This window comes from Channa argus, chromosome 16 (genome assembly GCF_033026475.1).
Source record: "Channa argus isolate prfri chromosome 16, Channa argus male v1.0, whole genome shotgun sequence".
In the NCBI taxonomy this organism is placed as follows: Eukaryota; Metazoa; Chordata; class Actinopteri; order Anabantiformes; family Channidae; genus Channa; species Channa argus.
In genome coordinates, this window is record NC_090212.1 from 8,433,337 (window position 1) to 8,453,910 (window position 20,574).

At 38.2% G+C, this 20,574-nt stretch overlaps 3 protein-coding genes across 4 annotated transcripts; 1 reads left to right on the plus strand and 2 right to left on the minus strand.

Annotated features, from left to right (window-relative positions):
• Positions 1–3,044: 3,044 nt before the first annotated feature.
• bub1bb (BUB1 mitotic checkpoint serine/threonine kinase Bb) lies at positions 3,045–7,313 on the minus strand. Its single transcript, XM_067480015.1, has 9 exons — positions 7,202–7,313; positions 5,684–5,839; positions 5,517–5,576; positions 5,287–5,431; positions 4,998–5,194; positions 4,726–4,889; positions 4,420–4,613; positions 4,237–4,337; positions 3,045–3,880 (listed from the first exon to the last, which is right to left on the minus strand). Exons 2-9 carry the CDS (start codon positions 5,812–5,814, stop codon positions 3,592–3,594), a joined length of 1,281 nt encoding a protein of 426 aa, XP_067336116.1. The 5' UTR covers positions 5,815–5,839; positions 7,202–7,313; the 3' UTR covers positions 3,045–3,591.
• Positions 7,314–7,366: 53 nt separating this feature from the next.
• Positions 7,367–12,323, plus strand: zfyve19 (zinc finger, FYVE domain containing 19). 2 transcript variants are annotated; one of them, XM_067480013.1, is made up of 11 exons: positions 7,367–7,592; positions 7,740–7,861; positions 7,950–8,003; positions 8,089–8,273; positions 8,384–8,526; positions 8,629–8,737; positions 8,904–9,122; positions 9,307–9,383; positions 9,614–9,715; positions 9,810–9,973; positions 10,201–12,323. In XM_067480013.1, the coding sequence occupies exons 1-11, from the start codon at positions 7,539–7,541 to the stop codon at positions 10,277–10,279; spliced, it is 1,308 nt and encodes a 435-aa protein (XP_067336114.1). In that variant the 5' UTR covers positions 7,367–7,538; the 3' UTR covers positions 10,280–12,323. The 2 variants fall into 2 exon arrangements, with proteins under 2 accessions (XP_067336114.1, XP_067336115.1); XM_067480014.1 differs by having other exon boundaries at positions 7,368–7,592; positions 8,107–8,273.
• A 114-nt stretch (positions 12,324–12,437) lies between these two features.
• On the minus strand, positions 12,438–19,053 carry ppp1r14d (protein phosphatase 1 regulatory inhibitor subunit 14D). The gene is made up of 5 exons (XM_067480016.1): positions 18,842–19,053; positions 18,491–18,703; positions 13,397–13,477; positions 13,064–13,096; positions 12,438–12,921 (listed from the first exon to the last, which is right to left on the minus strand). Exons 2-5 carry the CDS (start codon positions 18,668–18,670, stop codon positions 12,853–12,855), a joined length of 363 nt encoding a protein of 120 aa, XP_067336117.1. The 5' UTR covers positions 18,671–18,703; positions 18,842–19,053; the 3' UTR covers positions 12,438–12,852.
• Between the last annotated feature and the right edge of the window lie 1,521 nt (positions 19,054–20,574).

A 20,574-nucleotide genomic window follows, 5' to 3' on the forward strand; every position in this document is an offset into this window, starting at 1 on the left:
AAAGGATAGCTCCTCTACACCTCATCACCTGGGATATGTTTCATCCACCTCTCTCCCTCTAGTCCCCTTTACATGGGCAACATGATAACATGAGGGTGCCACTGTTCAAATGCATTATCCATGCAATGATGGGGTCGTGGATGGCAGATGGTGGGAGGGATTGTTGTTTCTGTGTGTGTGTCTGTGAGTGAAGGGTTGGGGGGGGGGGCACAGTGTGAGGCTATTTCTGTAGAGGGTGGAATCCTCATCCTCACAATCTCTGTTGAAACCAATGTGACCCAAAAACATCTTTGGAGATGAAGGCACAAGAAACTGAAGTTCCAATGCTAACCCTAGTTTGGCATCCTGGTTATTAGACTCAAACATTCCCTTCACTTTTCACCACAATCATTTCCTGAATTATTTATACAGCAGACACAAAGAAGGAAAATGTATTAGGGTCAAGTTGTGCAGAAATGGCTTGCAGAGTGAGCCAAATTTGGGGCATACATGCTAAACATGGTATGTTGCTATGACTCTTTACAGATGTAAATAATGATCTACCTCTTTACGCATCAAATACAGTCAAGTGGAAAAAAGCCTCACTGAATCCGATCTGCATAACAATGACAGATTTGCCTGTTGGGGGTAATGCAGATAGGACCCCTCCCTCTCTTTCAGTCTTGTCAGCATTATTGTCACAGATATTTCTTGGCATTGCTAGGTTTTACTGCCTGGCATGACTTGAGTTCAGAGCTACAAGCATAAATAAAAGGGTCTCCTTATGTGTAAATATATGGTGGTTTTCATAAAACAGTCCTGTTTGTTTAGGATATCTGAGCTGTTTACTGTAGGCATTTACTTATTTATGTTGGCCAGTATGAAGGAAAGCTGGACAGGCCAAAGAGAAAATATACCTTTTATTACAAAGAGAAGAGTATTTCCATAATACAGTTGCTAGCAATGACTAAATTGCTTTTTTACATATTTATAAGAAAATAAAGTAAATTTTATGATGTTTGATAATTGTATGGGATATGTTAGTTAACCTATATCTTATATGTTGCAATCAAAGTTTTTTTCAAGAGTGTGACACAATGCAAAGACACTTTTTAATTTGTCATTTTTTCTAAGGTATCTCTTAAAAACATTGGCCCATTTGGATTAATAGCATGTAAAAAAGGGGTTTGGAATGACAATGCTAGATTTAAACCATGGTGCCATTAAAATGAAAGGAGGAGCCACATATTATGTGATACTACTCTGTTTGCATTTCAATTCATTCTATTGTTTGAGATGAATTTGTGAGAATAACACCTGGGGTTATCAGGGCTCAAGTGAGACTACTATAGTAAAAAGAAAGACAGAGCTCATGTCATTCATTCTCCTGCTTGCCCATTTCTGATCTGGAAATTAAAACATTATATTAAATATAGTAAAATGTAATTGTGAGGTAATTAATGTTAAAGTTAGATAAATATAAAATTGTCACTCAGCATAATAGCATTGGTATTGTAAAATTATTGGATAGTGAGTCAGAACTGTAAAATAACAAATCAAACATACAACAGAAATTTGAAGCCCCTGTGATTAACAATGAGTCACTTCTCTAAAATTTTCCCCCTGGCAGAAATAGGTGTCCATATTAATAACACTGGGGAAAACATTATGAGTATTTGCTGCCTCGGATTTGCAGTTGGTTTCCTTAACATTATATTACCTTTATTTTTCAACAAAGTCTCTTATGTCTTGGGCTGAACATCCTCTGTGAACTGAGGCATGTAAATAGAAACCTACAAATAGGTTAAGTGCACTGACTGTAAAACATGGCCCATATAGAGTCTGAGTGTTCTTGTCTATCAAAGCAACAGCACTGGACAAAAGCTCTTCTCTGAGGGTCTGTCTAAAGCACATTTAGGAAAGGTAGCTTGCTTCTACCATCTCTCCACTGCAGTAACAGAGAGTTAAAGATTTTCTGTCGGAAGCTCTATCAGAGTCACTAGCTGCTTGCTTTCATGGAATGAGCTTTTAATAAGCCCTGCCAACTAGCAAGCCATAGAGGATGCATTATGATGTGGTTATGCTGTGTTATTATGATGGGAGCGCATCACGTTGCCTATCATTTATCACCGAATTTCAGCTGCTCTCAGCGCTAAGCCCAAATTTAAAGTAGACAGTTTGGGAACTTACCAGTTGAGAGGTTCTTCGTTGGCAGTGTCATATTTCCAGTATGAGATTAAAGTCTGTCCCTCCAGTACTGCAAGCATGTAAAAGCAGTAACACTTTGTGCTGTGCTACAGTACATCTGGATAGTGGCCTCTTAGGGAAAGTCGAGGCCTTCTCTGCCCACAACTGCAAAGGGTGGATTTCACTTGCTAATGAGGCAACTACGCATCTTCCAACCATTCATCAAAGTCTGCTGGGCTAGTATGTGAAGTGGATCCCATCAGCACACTAGATTAGGTTCACTCCCACCACTTCAATCAGTGAGCTTCTGGGTAACCTCTCCTGCACAATGATTAACAATTTGGATAGATGAAAGCAAGAGTAAGCGCTGTATAATAGTCTCATGACTAGTAAGTTTTGTTGTGTAAGTATTCCCCATCCTAACTTGAGTCACTTCATTAGAACATTTAAATGACCATTTAAATGCAGCTATTTTACCCATTGCCAACCACCACTAGTGTTGACTAACAGAGAGCTTATTCAGCATTAAATTACTAATGAAGTCCAATAGTAATCCATACACAATTACAAAGAATACAGTCCATGTTTTCCCCTCCCATGCCCCCTGCTGACAGTGCATTAATACAATCACGCTCTGTAAAAAAAGTATTATTTTTTAAATTGCCAAACAAATTAAATTGTATTGGAATTAATAAAAAAAAAAGATATGGTCAAACAGCCTAAAGAATGATGTCTGTGATTTTCTCTCTATATTTGTTAGATTACAGACCTCCAGTGTTCAAAACCTTAAAAACATCACTAAGCCACAACACTTCACTGCGTTACATGTTTCTTCCTCACAAAAAGAGCTGTAAAGGCTGGACACAGATGCTAGAAGACACAATTCATTGTTTTTATGGGATTTGTTCAAAATTATATAGACTCACAAACCTAAAAAAGCAAAGTTAACAACAACACAAATGAGAAGAACTGAAGTTCAAAATAACTGAGTAGTAGAGCTTGGCATTACATAAACTAGCACATTAAAAGAAATACCATGTGTCCATGGAAGCCATACTATTAGCAATCTTTACCGTTTTTCTGTGGTTACAGGGGAATAACATGTAGTTTTATTAAATCCATTTTTAAATAATCTATTTTCTTGAGTTTATATAAACAGAATTTTTTTTTAATCACAATGTATTGGCCAGAACATTGAAAAAACAGAATCAAGATTCAATCCATATTAGCCAGCTCAACTAAGTGGTACTTCTGCCTTTTCACTGTCCATATTCTTATTCCTTGGTCGACTCATATTTTTACTGGATTTCTAAAAACGTACAAAAATGTACAGCAAAATAACATAACATAAAAATACTTGACAGTAATAACATGACACACGCAAATACAATCTTGTTAACAAGAAGGTAAAAACCCTAGCTGGTCTTAGTTTGAAGCATTGGCACTAGCTTCAGCTATTAAAGCTCTGACCTTCTGTGATTCCTCCAACATTTTTTTGAAATAGCGTTCAGCACGCAGTTCCTCAAAGCAGAATTCAGTGGCACCACTGAGCAGCAGCTCTTTACAGTACATGCTCTGTTCTTGGGGTTTTCCTGATTCTGCGTCCTTCTGTTGCTGATGGTGCTCCTGTAGTCTCTTTAGAGGAGTTTCTTCTCTGCTGGGCTTACGTGCTGATAAAACTGTGTTCACGGCCGGGTTGATCTTGCATGGAGTCCTGATAGAGGAAAAGAATCACACATGAAAAGAGTGTAGACTTACTTTTGTAACTACTCATTAATGTATCAGTTGTTTGTATTTTTTATTAAAAAGGATAAATAATCACTATAATAGATTAGATGACCATAAGTAGTCAGCTTTAGCAATCTTTAAAAACTGACAATTTGTAACACGAAGTGCCTTTTTTAAATATCAAAACCGACTTATCAATTTTAAGAATAAGTTTCTTATTATTATTCTTTGAATATTCTTATTCTTATACATTCAATGAACTATGTGATGCAGATAAAATTTTCAGTTAATAACATCAACTAATTAAAACTGCAAAAAAGCTAAATTCTTGTAGTCCCTCACATTGTTGGAGGCTGGTCTGACTCCTCAACAAATGGCTGGAAGGTCGGTTTAGGAGGTGGTGGTGCCATAACTGTGTGTCCAAACTTAGATTTCTGGGGCAACTGTGAAGCACAGCGTAGGAATATTAGACTAATGGCATTGGGTTATATTACACACATTTTAACACACATGCACTTGTTATACCTTGACATCACACCATTTCTCAGATTTCTGCTCATTCTCCTTTGCCCTGGAAGGAGGAGGAGCCATCCAGGACTCCAGTTTGGGCTCTGATGGACCAGCACCTTGAGTTGTGCTCTCGTCATAAATCACTAGCTGACTGTTTGAAGCGTTGCTGAGGACAGGGGCAGCGTGTGACTGCAGGCCTCCAGAAATACCTATCCGTACACCAAGTATCAAAATTAAACATTCCCTCCAATAATAATAATAATGATGATACAAAGCACAGAAACATGTTAGAGCACTAAAAGTGTATGTTTATGTCTTTACTTTTGATTGCAGGCCCAACTCTGTTGATAGGGGCAATGGCTTTTTTCTTCCCTCTGTATTTGAGGCTGGCCAGACAAACTCTCTCAGGTTCTTTGGGCTTATCATCACTATCATCCTCCTCCACATTCATCAACACCTGTCGAGACACACGGGCCTGCAAAGCCCTATAAAGAACAATCCAGAAAAATGTGATTCTTATGAGCAGGAATATTTATTGCTGTACTTAAACTACCAGCACAAGTTTTCCAATATTATACATCAATGACTCATACTTATGAAACTGTTGGAGCTTGTCATGAGGTTCAGCACACTTCTTGAATCCCTCCTGGTAGACCTGGTCTGCTTTGAGACAGTTGCCTTGATTCTCATGCTCTTCAGACCAGGCAATGTAGAAGGAAGCCTGTGTCACTCCTATTCCCTGAGCTTGCATGTACCTGTAAATGTCTAAGGGCTCTTGGCAGATCGCTGCCTAATGACACAAATGGCAAAAGCTATTGCTGCTGCATTAAAAAAAAAAATCAAAGTAGCAAAATGAATCAGAACTGAAAATGTTATACATACAAATTTGATCCAGAGGTCAATATAACGAGGGTCATTGCGGTACTTCTCTTCCTCTGTAAATCTGGTCACAACCCGTTCCAACAGCGTGATGAGGTTACTCTCCTTTCCTCCCTTAGGGAAGGTTTGCTCTGTCCATTTTATATACCTGATAAAGTCAGAACCATATAAAGCCTCTCAGGTTTAAGAGCAGCACATATCAGTACACTTTACTGTTTACATATTTCACTTACCGATCCCAAACATCTAGCGGATCATCTCCGTCATACATACGCAGCTCTGACTCAAAGGCTCTGGACAAAAAGAGGTGTAAAAACAATTTTATTATGTAAACATTTGTGGGGAGAAGTGTTCAACTAGATTTGCAGTACCTAATTACTGTGCATGTCTAAAAACATACTGTCTTTGGTGGTGGATGGCATCCTGTTGTTGACTGAGCGCTTGTTGCAAGGCTGACATGGCTCTGCCCCGCCGCAGTGGCTGGATGTTTTCTTTGCTCAGCTCCCATTCAATGTCTCCTCCTTCTGCCATTGTGGAAGTTAACACTAGATGCTTCCTGACAGACAGACCAAAAAACGCAAGCATATCAGTTACTATCAGCTCTTGCACTTGATGTCGTCTAAAGTGATTACAATTTGTGCAGAAGGCCTTTTCCCTCTAAGGTCCAATTTTGATAGATCAATTAAGCAATTTACAATGAAAACATATGGTCACTTGCCAATTGTTGCTTTTAGTGTCTCCAGTATGTACAATATGCTGCTTTTATGTTTTATATAATCGTCACATGATCATCAGCCAGACATTGTCAGACTGAATATTCCCATAGACTTGGATGTTGGCTCCTATTAGAATCAAAAGGTTATGGAGCAGCAAAATTATTTTAAACATTTTCAGGATAGCCTGAAATGAGATTTACTTAGTTAGGTAGATGCAATAATATATTAGTGATATGATAATAAAACTTAATAAAATTCCAAGTGGTTAAATGTTGTCATCTTATGCAATAATGTAAAACATGGAGCATAGAAATCTTGAAATGAAAGACTGAAACAACCGTTTCTTAGACTTAATAGTAATTTGTACATTTATACAACTGAACAACAAAATCTAAAGTTATTATTTTCTTTAATCAAGACAGGAAAAGTTTACAGTTAGAAAATCTTGTCCATAATTAAAAAAAAAGATCAGATGTAATTTACTTTCCGCTGTGGTCAAGGAGATGTAAAACCAACACATTTTTCAATTTCTGAGAGAGAGGTTCTTCTTGAATGTTGGGAGTAATAAATGTCGATAAATCTTTCCAGAAACTTTTAAGGTATTGACAGTTCCAAAATAAATAAAGCAAAGTGTCAATGGGAGGATTATAGAAAATGTTAGTAGTACTGATAGTCCTATCAAATCTTGTACAATAATGGCTGGAGGGATAAACTCTATGAATCAGGTTTAGAGGATATTTATCTTGTTTTGTCATTGATCATTTGTTGTAATGATCAAACCTTTTGCCAACAAATTTCAGAACTAATGTTATTCCCGTAAAAGACCGAACAGGTAAAAGAGATTATATTTTACTGGAAAAGTGCTTAAATTGTGGATTAGGATTAGCAGTTTTTTAAACAGTACACTTTTACAGAGTCGAGGGTTAATTCAGCACGAGTTGCTACAAAAACCACAGAAAGTTCGTTAAGAGTATTACGAATACCACGTTTGTTGATAACTCCTTATGTTAGAGAAAGACCAGCTAACAGTTAGCTACCAGTCAACGTTAGCGAGAGCATGACATGGGAAGCAAAAAAAAAAAACACGTTAGTTAACGTTAGCTTTAACTCAATCTTTATTCGCAATATTACTTTTGTTTACTAGTCAAGTCTATAGCAAAAACTGATGACCGACAAATTCGAGTTTTATTCATACGACATACCAAAGGTTTTTGTTCTCTTATCCTGATGTTAAGCACCACAAAGCAACTGCAGCCAGGATCGTTCCTGAGCGGTCGGTTGTGTGTTTTGAACAAGGACCGCGAGACAATTTGGAGAAAGCTGATTGGAGAAACCAGAAACCGGAAAACGTTAACAACGTCATGTTGCAACGTCCGGGATGGTTCCTGTTTTGATAATAGCAACGTTGAAAGGCTGAACGTTGGGAGTTGGACCAAAAACTATCGTTTATATATCGGGTTTTCTGTATCTGTTTACCCACAATATAAAATAGTTGTCAAATTGTAATCGGCTGTCTCATGAGTTTCCACGCGTGTCGGCATGGACAACCGTTGTTTTTGTTGTGCATCAAAGTTCAGTCTATTCAAGAAGGAGGTAAGGTCTTGCTTACATTTACATTTAGTCATTTCGCAGAGTGACAAATGATTTGCATAGATGGACACAATTACATTTTCAAGCAAAGTAAAATAACATTACTATAAATGACATTACAAATGTATAATTTTTTTATTGTCCCCGCAGCTGGGCTGTAAGGGCTGTGGCCGTTCCTTCTGCTCCAGCTGTTTGACTTTCATTGCTGTGGTGCCTCGCTGTGGCAACACTCAGCAGAAAGTCTGTAAGCAGTGCCATGGAAATCTTACAAGGTAAAGGTCTAACCATGCAAAAGAACAAATGCACTTTGATTAACATTTATTAATGAGCCTTAAAATATCCTTTTTTTTTCACTTTTAGTGGGGGGTGTCAAAACAGTGCAGAAAAATGGTCTCCTCCTGAAAATTACAAAAAGTCAGTAATTGATCACATCTGCAAAGAACAAAACATAAAACAAAACCACTGTGGTTTCATCTAAATCTATCTAATCAATCTAAAGTTCATGTTTATTCCGCAGACGTGTCGCTGCATTTGAGGCCAAACAGCAGGGACTATTGACACAGCCCCTTGCACACGGAAGCAGTATGAATAGCAAAGCAATTCATCTACCAGCCAAGGGCCTGACTAAAGAAGATCATGCTATTGCTGAAAGGCTTCAAAAGTTGAAGGAGGACACTACACCAAGTAAGTAATTTGGATTTTTAGCACCAATGCTTTTGATTCAATCTAATAAATATTGCATATATTGTTTTCTGTTGGTGAACACTATTTTAAACCTTTAAACTCTTGTTCAGAGTCTATACCCTCTGAAAAAGAAATTGAGTCTCGCCTTGCTGCACTGAAAGCTCCTACCCAGCCAGTGCCTTCTGCACAGGAGATGGAGGATCGTCTGGCAGCTCTACGTGGTCAACCTCCACCATCTCAAGCCCCCCCCCCTGTGAGCAAAGCCCCTGCATGTTTATAACATCTGACTTAATGCAAAAGCATATTGTTTGCTTTATTGCTAATTGATAACTTGTATGTGTGCTCATCTGTACAGGTGTACCAGCCGGCAAGTAATAGGACTCAGACTGAACAAGCCAATGATCTCATTACCCAGATGGCAGAGGAAGTTGCTATTGATGACCAGCAATCAAATCCTGAATGCAGTAAGATGCTATTTATCTGTTTGATTTTAATCGATTGCTAATTAATAATCCTTAAAATCCTAGTCTTATACAGTCTTAAAAAGGAAATACATTGAAACCTCAGCTCATTCAGCTTCTATACAGAGCTGAATGAATAAGTGTTAAAATCTTTTATCCCCCCCTGCAGGTGTAGATGGCCGAATGAATGATCTCAACAAGGGAGTTGGAGGAACATTGGATGAAAATTTGGAAGAGAACCAAGACGCGGTCAAGCAGCTGGAGGCTGAGAAGACCCGTCTACTGGAAGAGGCCATGGAGGAGTTGAGAAACAAGCGGCATTCCCAGGATCAGATCCTCGACATGGCCAAGAGGTTGGCCCAGCTGAAGGGACAGGACCCAGGCAAAGGTCCATCACACACAAATATTTACTTTCTTAACTGGATCTGTTATTCATAGTGTGGTACAAGACTTTTGAAAAAAATAAAAATATAAGACTGTAAACAACTGTAAATATTGACATTGACATCAAAATGTGAAAGTGGAAATATGTCAGTCACCTATCACTGCTGAAATTGTATTGTCCCTCCTAGTTACTATGGAGGACTTCCAGCATTCTGACAGTGAGGAGGAGACTGAGGAAGAAGCTGTGAGGAGAGTGTTAAAACAGGTGTGGGTCTTAAGGCAAAATAAACCTACGTATTTTAAAGTTGTTGATAGTTATTGCTGCATAATAAATGCATTTTTAGGTAAATGTCACATCCCCTAAATATCATGGTGAGCAGACCAGTCTGTGTTTCCACAAGGGGCTGCTATTTTTCCATTTAGTCCTTAGTAATGTGAATTAGAAATTACTTGTAAAACCTTGTTTGTCTGATGCATTTTGGATTTTTTTTCTAGCTTTCAGAAGAAGCTGCCTTAGATGAGGCCAGTGGCTACAACATACCTTTAGAACAGAGTGGGCCAAGGAACAGAGAAAAGAAACAAACTACTAAGAAACCGGTACTAAACTACAGCCATAATATATATTTATACATTTCTAATGCTATAAGAGAGAGTAACATTTAATCTCTACTTGAACTAATGTGTTTTACAGACTCAGGCTCGAACACCCATGAGTAGGATTCCTCCAGCTGCTTTTGAACATCAGCCATCAGACACTGATGAGGACGAGCTTCCATGGTGCTGCATCTGTAACCAAGACGCTACACTTCGCTGTCACACCTGTGATGGAGATCTTTACTGCAATCGTTGTTTCAGGTAAAACATAGTAACATACAGTAAATTCAATACTATAAATTCTATTCCACTCGGTGTAGCTTTGAATGGAAACCTTAACTCTGATAGCCAAGAAAGATGCCTCTGATTTGAAATGGATACCATGACCCAAATAGATTGTTGGCAGGCCACTGCCATACTGTTAAGCAGCATGAATATAAACTATTTCGAGTGATAAATTATCAATCCACACTCCATTATCTCCCCAGGGAAGGCCATGATAAATATGACAGGATGGAGCATCGCACCACTAACTACACTGCTCCAAAGGAAAAGAGGAAGACATGATAGTGAGTTTTTGCTGTAGGTGTTTGCCATATTAGGGTCTCATCAGTTATGATTCAGTGCTCGGCTTTTCTGAGGAAAGCTACATTTCCTAACTGTCATGTAAACGGGAAAACTGGTTTCTGAAATTGGGGTACGTTATGTTAGTGCATGTAAACGCAATCATTGTTAGACTTTGTGTTTTAGCCTTAAGTGACCTATTATTGTAACAACAGCTGTCATTGTAACAAAAGTCTCTCAGAAGATCTAAACTACCATTTATCCAAAGCAAACCAGAACCTCTCATCTTACTACCTAACAACTTATCTTTAAGATGAATCTGTAAACACCACAATAAGAGCACCATAATACAACAAATGCAGATATATTTGAGCAGAATAAATAAACGATGAGCAACATTTATGGCACAGTAAGACCAGACATACATTATATGTAAATGCAATATGTATCATTTCGGTAACATAACTCTTATTTTTTTACTGTAAATTATAAAAATAGTGCAGAAGCTGCTAGACAGTGTTGGTATTTTAGTAAAGCTTCGCATTGAAGTTTTAAACTGTACAACTCAAAAAGAAACTTGAAGGTTTTTTCTTCTTAAAGGCAACAAAGGCTTATCCTAGGTGCACTCTGCACTTGTCATCATCAGATTATTTAAACATTTTGACAGCAAGTACATAAAGCAAAACAGCCACATCATGAGTTCATCTGGGATGATGTACAATCCCACACTACTGTCAGTTCTGGTGCAAAGAAGCACAAAGTAAGCATAAAAGGATTACTTAAATTTTTTATTTCATTTGCAGGCACTGCTATCACTTCTATAATCTATATTTGGCAAATCTGACATGATTATTGCCTTTCTAGTCCTTGCTGGTAAAGGCTTAGTGTTGCCATCATATAGGTTTTTTTGTTTTATTTTTATTTATAACACTTTTTTGATTGAAGATATTTTTACTTTTAAAAATATCTGAGTCTGCCAGGCTGGGTCACAAGTCTAGTGTTACAGTGTGGATGGCAAACATGTTAGAAAAGCAAGAGTATAAGTGTTGCTGAACAAAGTAAATTACTATAATGGAGCCCTCGGCCGAAAGAACCTCTGTGTACAACAGGGAGATGGCCAAAGTGCAGTTTCATAAGTGTGCATTACTGTCCAGCTAACTGAAGAGAAACCGTAATTACTCTCTTCTCTCTGGGCTTGGTCCATTAAGGTTTGTATAGAAGCTGTTACTGTTTGCAATTTCTGGCCATGTCATACACACGCCACACACAGGAAATGGATAATGATAATGGACGCATACTTAATGAACCTTCCTGCTGCTGATTTTGCTGTGTTTACTCCTAGACTTGACATGTCAATGTCTCCTTTGTTTCAGTCACTCTGTTGAAAAATTTATGCTAGAAAACACAACCCTGTATCCTGGGAATGATATGCTAACAGCCTTCATGTACTGAACATTTCAGTTGTCTTTTGACAGTAGGACATTCTTTCAAGGCAATTAGGTGTTTAGAGCAGTAAAAAAAAATAATAATAGTGGTAATAGAGTCATAAAATTGGCTCTGTAAATTGATGGGTATAATGCACAAGTCAATATACAGTCACTTCAGGAAGTATTCATATCACCGTTTTTTTGCACATTTTACTGGGTGTTGCATCTAATTGAAAATGGGAAGATGTTCCGTTTTTATTTCCAAAGAATACACAATAACTCATGATGACAAAGTGAAAACATGTTTTTAGAAAGTTATTCAAAGCTAATAAAATTAAAAATCTCAAACTTCTCATTGTCTTTACAAGCTTCTCACACCTTGATTTAGTTATTGAATGGGAAGTTTCTGTGAACTTCCATCAACACGTCTCTTCACACATTTTCTGGGATCTGGGCTTTTTACCTGGGCTACTCAAGGACAGTCAGAGTCATCTCTTGAAACTGCTCCAGCTTTGTCTCACTGCGTGCTTTACGTCACTGTCCTGCTGAAAGTTGAACTGTCATCGCATCCTCAGGTACCATGCACTCTGTAGCAGACTTTCTTCAAATACTGTGTGTGTGTGTGTAAAACACATTTACTAAAATGTAAAAAAAAAAGTAAAGTGGTATAAATACTACTGAAGTGAATATTTGGGTATATTTTAAATGTGATATGAAACCAATAATGTTGAAAATCTTTTTTTTTTTAATGCAGCAACAGCCTTGTCTTGAAAATGTTTGATTTTATTTGATGTACAACACTGTATTAGAACAAAAATATTTATGTACATAAATAGGCAACTGAAAATGTACAGTCTTACACAAAAACAGTCCATCTGAGTAATATTCAGTATACATTTATCTCATGTGCATTATTGTAATGTTTATGGGGGGCTAAATGTTATAGCAGTCCATAAATTAAAGTAAAATAACAATAACAATAAAAAAAATTTAAAACCAACTTCTCATGTGTTGACTTGGTTGATGTGTTCCCAGGAAGTGCTCAGAGGGCACAAAGAGAGTCCCACTCATGCAAACTGCACATACAGGCATCCAGACAGTTAACAGTGGCGATGGGGGGGGCTGTATTTTTTTTTATTTGACCTATAATTATTTTTTCAAGGGACCTGACATTTTGCGTAGACCCTTTATCCTGTAGAGCAGCCCATTGATAAAATCCTATGGGGAAGATTACGACATTTCTTAAAGCTTTACATGTGATTCTGCATGTAACTTTTATTAAAAAAAAAATCATTAAAATTGAATGTATCTTTTATTTGCTGGTGTGTGGTTTCATGTAGATAATACATTTGTGTCTCACCTCCTTTGGTTTCCCACATTCCTGCAGCAACTCCTAACAAAGAAAAATAGGCTCACAAACATTGGACATTGCTTTTCCACTACGGACATTGCTTTTCCACTACAAACATTGCAACATAGGATTCCATCAAGTGCTGCTATAGACACCACAAATATTCAGGTACGTACCCAGGTGTCAAGTAGGAGCAAGGTGATGAAATCTAAAAATTCTTTAGCTCTAATATTTAGTTGCTGGGACTCAAAATGTCATTTTGCAGAATTGCAGTTTTGGGTCTATTTTCAATTAAGCTGTAAATGACTGGATATATAAATAGGTGCATTTGCGCAGTCTCACCTGCAGCCGAGTTCTCTGTCCCTCATCTGACAGCTCAAGGAGTTCATCTATGTCAATCTCTAACTCTGGGATGTCTTCTTCCTGTAGAATTGGAGAGAAATAAAAGAAACAATATTCTAATTGTTTTACTTATGCAAGCTGCAAAGGCTCTTGCTAACACTATAATGTGGGCTTTTTGCCATCCTTTCACTCACACTGATAACACTTTCCAGACCACTGAGCAGAGGCATTCAGAAGCAAGAGAGAGTGTGTACAATGTGACGCAACATGGCAATTTCACTGCTGCACACTAGACTATGGGCTATTGGATTGTTAGGTGTCAACACTACTTTAATCAGCAGTCTGTCTGCAGTTTGGAGTTTGGTAGAAATAAGGACAAAAAAATGTTTGTTTACATTGTTAAATTGACAACAATAAAGTGATTGATGTGCTTTGCACACAAGAAAAGGCTGAGGAGCGATGAGGCATGAAGGCAAAGAAGGGTCTAGGAGGCCATACTACATGCCACCATCACATTTCATGGATGGTTTACTCTGCTGCCATTTAGCTAAGCTACTAGAGAAAGCTTTTCCAGTTTAAGTGCTTTATAAAGAATATATTATTCTCACATGGGTTGTCCCACATTGTGTATAAACCTGAAATAAGATACAAACCCGCAGGGAACATTAACCCTAATATATAGTTGTTTTTTTATCTAAGCATTAACTAAACAATGGTTGGTGGCACAATGATAGATTCATGCCAACCTTGTGCAGTCTCCAGTTAAAAAGAGCAAACACAGCAAAGTAATCAATTCATATCACAAGCACTTATCCACCTTCCAAATACTGTATATTTTAAGATGGAATGAGGAGTGCTGAGCACTGGAGGAATCCCGAACACTAAGATATCTCGAGTCAGCAGGTGTACACTTATATTTGACAAGCGGGGCCTCTTTTTTTAAGAGTAATATTTTCCAGTTGGGAAGTTTTCATGGTTGGTGAGAATGGAGCTTGCACAGCTTTCTGGATGAAAGAGCTAATCAATGTGGAAGTGCTGAGTGGCAGAATAGATGGGCCCACCTTCAGTGTCCCCTGTTCCCACTCTAATTGATACACACTGCCAGTTTGGACTCCTTGTGACTCTGCTGATATCTGCAGGATGCACGAGGGCTGAACTCTTGTTTTCACATTCAGTCCCTGTTGTGCAGTTCTGTGATGTGTGGGCTTTGTTTTACCAGCTCTAATACGTAACGCTGAGGTCTTACTGAGGTTAGTGCTCAGTGCTCATGTATTGAATATGTAAGTGTAATTTTAGAAATAATCTGCATTAAAACACTGTGGTTAAGACTGCTTTAGCCAGAGGGAGCAGTAGGAACAGCAGCCCATATTAATAAATAGGAATGGGTATTTTATAATATATCCTCTTTACTGCATTAGATTCCTACTGTAAATAACAATAACTTGAAATGGCTTCTCTAATTTGCTATGATATGATGATTGTGTTTGCTTTACCTGAACTTTGGAGTTTTAATATGCACACAGTTAGAATTGTTTATGGCTCCCACAACAGTTTTAAAACACTGCGTGTGACTAGTAAGTGAGGAATATATGTAGAAATTAAACCTACTACTGCATGAGTTATGTATAAAAAGCCCTGTACTTAAACTGCTTATAAACTTCCTCTGGCTGCCTTGTGACTGCAGGACTATGCAGAGTACCACTGAAAATCAGTAAAAGATGCTTTCACTGAGCTGAGGGTAACATGCATACATGATGAAAAATACGATGACCCTTCCACTGAGCTTACAGTATATTACGTTGGACAAAGTCACAATTTTCAGCTTTTTGTTGAATTGATAATCCAAACAAGGTACATTACATCTCTTTCATCTTCTTCAGTGCTTGTAATGAGGCAGATGTATGCCAGGCTTTTAGTTACTTTGTATTTACAGCATTTACCAATTGGCTACAATACCACTTGGTGCTTTTGAGTAATAAATGCTGATGTATCATTAAGGTTTAATCACCAGTCAGCACATAATGTGTTAAAATTAAAATTAGCTCAACCTTTACCAACAGTGATCTTTGACCCTTATTTTTATTTCTTTTTTTACTAACAGTAGACATTTACTATAATCATTATCATTAGTATTCATTTAAATACATTAAAAAGGGGCCTGGTGAATCAGTGGTGGAGCATTGGGTTGGGATTCAGAAGGCCACAGGTTTGAATCCCACCCCACCAAGAGCGACGTTGGTGCCAGTCCCGAGCCCGGATAAAATGGGAGGGTTGTGGCACATGTTTTCTTAGAAGAAGTAATTCTACTTTTTGAGAGAAAACTTTTACTGTTGTATTTAAATAAAGTGTAGGTAATCTGCCTAGTTATTTTAAAAAAGATTTGAAGTTGTACTTCTGGAAGAGAATTTGTTTACGGCAATACTTTCACTTATACTTGAGTATTGAGTTTGGTGACTTCTACCACCTCTGCACACAGTGTATCACATTTTGTTGCATATAGGCTGTGTTGCTGCAGACTGCTCAGAGTGGCCATGCTGACCCTTGTCCTCCATAAAATTATTAGGGTCACTAGTAAAATTTACTTGATCACAGAGATCCGAAACAGAGGGGTGATATTATTTTCATAAATGTACATTAGATATAGGCAGAATCCAAGTTAGCTTAGCAGACTTTAGCATAGAAAACCGAAAAGATTCTCTACTTGTAAGTGTTAATAACATACATTAACACAAAATTAAAAATTTACAACAAAACATAACATGAAACATGCTCTTTCCTATTAAAAATAGAGAAGAAACCCAGGAAAAGTAGCTGTTTCAAGAAGTTGTCAGTGCTGTGTTTAACTTATCAGACCCTTCCTGTTTCCTGTGAAGGCACGAGCTGCTCACAGTTCAAAATATTCATCAACTTTAGAATAATGGAAAGAGTTATGTGATTGCTGTGTGCTTGTGTGTGCTCAGAGAAATGTAACGTTATGGTGATGTAAAAAGAAAAGGGTAGGAAAAGCACCAGTGCAGGTTCCTGCTTACACTACAAACACAGACCTTATTTTAGTTGTTTTTGCGTATTATTTTTTGTACTCCTTTTTATTTTACCATTACTTAAAAGGTGTGAAGTTTGCAAAGAAGGAAGCCACTCCAGACCGAGGCTTGTATGAATTAGAGATGCAACTAAATAATTCAGGTGGTGACACAGGGGAATGATGGTAAATGCTTCCATGCAGAAGACTCTGAGAACCAACAGAGTAACCTTCCCCTGAGTCCATGCAAAATTCAGTACACTAGTCAGTGCACATGGACAAGTCACGACTAATTCCACACAATAGGCTAATGCAAATAGTCAGCTTGAAAAGAAAGCCTTTATTTTCATCTTGTAATGACACAGACTACATTTTGGAAAAGTTCACAGAGAAAATACTTCAATGATTTCAGTGTATGACAACCAGTGTTATGATAATTGAATAAGCAGAATTTCTATTGTCATTGCTACTTTTAGCCATGCCATTCCACCCTTCAGCTTGCTGACTAACATTCACAAGCCGTAAATGTGCTGTACATTAATAATTACGTTAGATCATGAAAGAGCCAGAACATGAGAGAACACAAGATCAAGAGATACTTCTGATCTGTTTTTGTGATCTGCATGTTCTGATTTTTTTTCCTACCCCCTGCTTCGCAACCAAATTACCATAGGAAGGAAGACTTGGGGTGTAAATGGAATAGAGCTCAGAAATAATGTAGAGTTAAAAAAATCCTTGTGCTCAAGTGTGACTTTTTAAATAAAACCAGCTGTGTTTTAACCCTGAAAATTTACTGATCTGAATTGAGACCTAACCATAGATGCTAGTTTTGCTGTTATGACAAACAAGCAAACAAAACTTTTTAATTTTAGCCAGCCAGTCAGATAGATACTGTATGTCATATGCAAATGGTTCCTTGGTAGTATAAGAGGATGCAAGAGGCAGAGAAAGAGAGGTAGCTACAGTTATTCTATAGCCAGGGTCTATGTGTGGTTCAAGAATGAAATGAAAAACACTTTATCTGTGGCATCTCCAGGATGAAACAGAGGCAGTGTTGTCATCTGATCTGCATCATCATTACGATTCCTGTGCTTCTTCAGAAACACCCCTAATTCTACTGTGCCATACTGCCTCATGTGGGCGATGAGACATCTGTTGCCATGGTTTCCCCTCAGAGAATGCCAAGCAAATCAATATGGCGCCTCTGACATAATTGGATTGCATCCCACCCTACAGGAGTAGAGTTATGAAGGCTGTGTTGCTGCTAGTGCAAGCTGGCTAAAGTCTCTTAGTAATCCCCTGTTAATTAATCAAGCTTAAGATATGAGAAGCATGTGTTACCCTGCCATAAATCCTATCTTAGTGCAGAAATGGTGTTGTGAACAAATAAATATTTCACGTTCATCCTTAATGTATATAGTACAAGAGGCTGTCCAAGTACTGCATGTACTTCATGGATAGAAAGTGAGTGACTGTGCTCACAAGAATGTGTCTAGAAGATGTACAGGACTCACAGACACCAGAATGATGACATAACATCATAGATGCATCAATGCCAAGACAAAGCAGAATGTAAAGTGAAGTTAAAGAGAAAAAGCTTTAATTCTCTAACATTTCCTGACACATCGTTATTACTTAATTACATTACAGTTACATTAATGTTGTTTTTAATGCTCTGTCTCTGTTCCTCCCCAACACTGGTATATTCTGATGTTACTAATTTGATTCAGACTGTGTAAACCATCTTCTCAGTGCCTATATTTGGACCCATGTGGCAAGTATGTGTTTAAAATGATGTGTTGTCAAGGTGGCAAGATGCTTTAAAAGCTTCCTTGTGACCTCCATTTCATATCATATCTCTGCAAATTAATCTTATCCTTATATGGCGTCACATCACAGTGTACACCACATGGCTGGTATTTCATTCAGGTTGATGGCACATGATGGTAGCATCTACTTTTTTCAACCTACTCCTCTTGTAGACCACTTTAATTTCTCATATATGATGGAGTCCACAGTAGCCAACTATGAGGATTTGCCTGAGTGTGTGTCTGTGTGAGCCAGCCATACCCTACCTCACAGTCAAACAGCAGGTGCAGCTGCCCGTCGATCCACTCCTCTATGTCCAGCCTCTTCTGCAGGTCCTTGCGATTGTATTTGACTGTTAGCTTGCCCAACTTGCGGTGTGCTGGTTCTTCTGTTTTCTTTGTTGCCTGGAACATCACCCTGGACTGGGTGCTAGGCTCTGACGCCATGGCTGCCACGGCCTCAGGAGAACCGTGGAAACACTGTTAGAGCACACAGGCGCACACACACACACACACACACACACACACACACAGGTTCTGACAGGTTTAGCTTGCACACCAGCTCCCCTGCTCTGTCTCTATATCTCCGCTTCAGCTTTTCTACTGGGCTGCTCTTACCGCACGTATCTCCTGTTATCTTGTTAAGTGTTTGTATCCTTCCTCCCTATAATGCTGGCTGGTTCTCTGCCTGTCCTCTCTCCCTCTCTATCTCTCTCTTTCCCTCTAAAGCTCACTGTCTTTCTCTCCTTCCCTCCTCCTCTTGCAACACCCACTGGCTGAACTATCAGAACGATGGTAATGAGATATTCCACTGTGTGTGTGCATGAGTCTGTGGATTCATTTGCGTGTGTGTGCACCTGCACCCTGTAGGGTGTGTGCTTTTTGCTCTTTCTATGTTATAGCAAAAAGGAGTGCATAGGTCAATTAGAGCAATAAAAAAATTGTGAAAGGGTGATAGGGCAATGACAGCTGGCAGGTTAGAAGTCTAAACATGCCAACGTGTACTACAGACATCACAAACTGTAGAAATACAGGTGTGTTTTCTTCTTTTATTTTCTATGATTTCTAGACTTACATATCATCAGAAACATCTATATATCCACACACCAACTATACATTATTACTCAACCAGTAAGAGTATCTAAAGAATTTATCTGCTCAAAGTCAGGAGTTGGACATGCTAAGGGCTTTTGTGTTTCCAAACACTTCCATCAATAGCTGGGTCCCCCTGACAGGTGAGCCAGGGTTCCTCTAGTGTGATATCTGCCTTGTCCTTTATAACAGCCATTATCAGGTGTACGTTTAATAAGCCTTGAAGTCAAATTGGCATTCTCAGTTACACACCTATAAATAATGCATGGATACGAGAGCACTATTTTTGGCTGCTAGTCAAATGTCAAATAAAATTCTTGAAAGTATGTTTTGTAAAGTCAAATGTCCACAGTGGGACATAACCCAAGGTCAGCAATGGATTGTAGTACCTGCCAAATTATTACAGGTGAGACAACACGGTGCAGAATTTTCACAGATCCTATTACAATATCAATAATGGGGTTCAGTTTTTTTGCTTTGGCAGAGACTATCATTCAGCCGTAGTTGTGCACGTTCACCCATCAATGCACCGTCTGTTACACACACTGAATTATTGAGGCCCTCTGACAGCTCAACTTTCCAGGCAAACAAATTCATTCATACTGTCTTAACCTACTTCGTTCTGGATCGTCAGCTTGCCTAAAAAATAAATAAAAATAGGGGACGTGGACTGGAGACCTGCCTTAGGCCTTCTCACATCAAATCAGGCTGCTTAACCCATCACTAAATAAAAGCAATTAAAATGAGCTTGGCTTTTGCTGGTTTAGCCTAACAGTTGTCATCTGGTAGTTGTGGAGTTAGTAGATATTATGTTAATTCTTATGAAAATAAACTATCCTCTATCTAAATTTAGGTGGAATTATGAGTCAGTCAAAATTACTGAAACAATTAATTCACATTTCATAGTTTAAGTATCCACTTCATGATTCATCACATACTGTAATGTGATAACTCAATATTTATTACTTAGTATGACAGATTGGGCTCCTGTGAAGATAAACAAATAAACATGCTAATGGTTGTGCTGTATGTGAAAACGTATGAGCAAAGCATGCTTTGATTAAAAATTATTTTATCCCGAACAGCTCTTTGATGGGATTATACTGCCACCTTCTGGATTAAATCTAAAACTCAAAGTTAGAGGCCTGAATGTAGCTGTGACAAAACGAAACGAAGCAAGTGTATTCGTCCTGCTGACTGATACAGTCTCAGTTTTTAGTTATTGACTAAAACACACTTTTACAAACCTGATAGTTATA

Bases quoted from the DNA above. Each gene is read 5' to 3' on its own strand.
- bub1bb (XM_067480015.1), bottom strand. From the start codon at position 5,814: ATGGCAGAAGGAGGAGACATTGAATGGGAGCTGAGCAAAGAAAACATC. The intron at 4,614-4,725 runs GTAAAGACATAA...GTGTACGGATAG, and splicing joins AGTTGGGCCTGCAATCAAAA to GTATTTCTGGAGGCCTGCAG. The intron at 4,338-4,419 runs GTATAACAAGTG...TGTGCTTCACAG, and splicing joins AGAAATGGTGTGATGTCAAG to TTGCCCCAGAAATCTAAGTT.
- zfyve19 (XM_067480013.1), top strand. From the start codon at position 7,539: ATGGACAACCGTTGTTTTTGTTGTGCATCAAAGTTCAGTCTATTCAAG. The intron at 8,004-8,088 runs GTCAGTAATTGA...ATCAATCTAAAG, and splicing joins CCTCCTGAAAATTACAAAAA to TTCATGTTTATTCCGCAGAC. The intron at 8,274-8,383 runs GTAAGTAATTTG...ACTCTTGTTCAG, and splicing joins GAAGGAGGACACTACACCAA to AGTCTATACCCTCTGAAAAA.
- ppp1r14d (XM_067480016.1), bottom strand. From the start codon at position 18,670: ATGGCGTCAGAGCCTAGCACCCAGTCCAGGGTGATGTTCCAGGCAACA. The intron at 13,478-18,490 runs GTAGGGTATGGC...CCAATTCTACAG, and splicing joins ACCTGCTGTTTGACTGTGAG to GAAGAAGACATCCCAGAGTT. The intron at 13,097-13,396 runs GTGAGACTGCGC...TTTCTTTGTTAG, and splicing joins GACAGAGAACTCGGCTGCAG to GAGTTGCTGCAGGAATGTGG.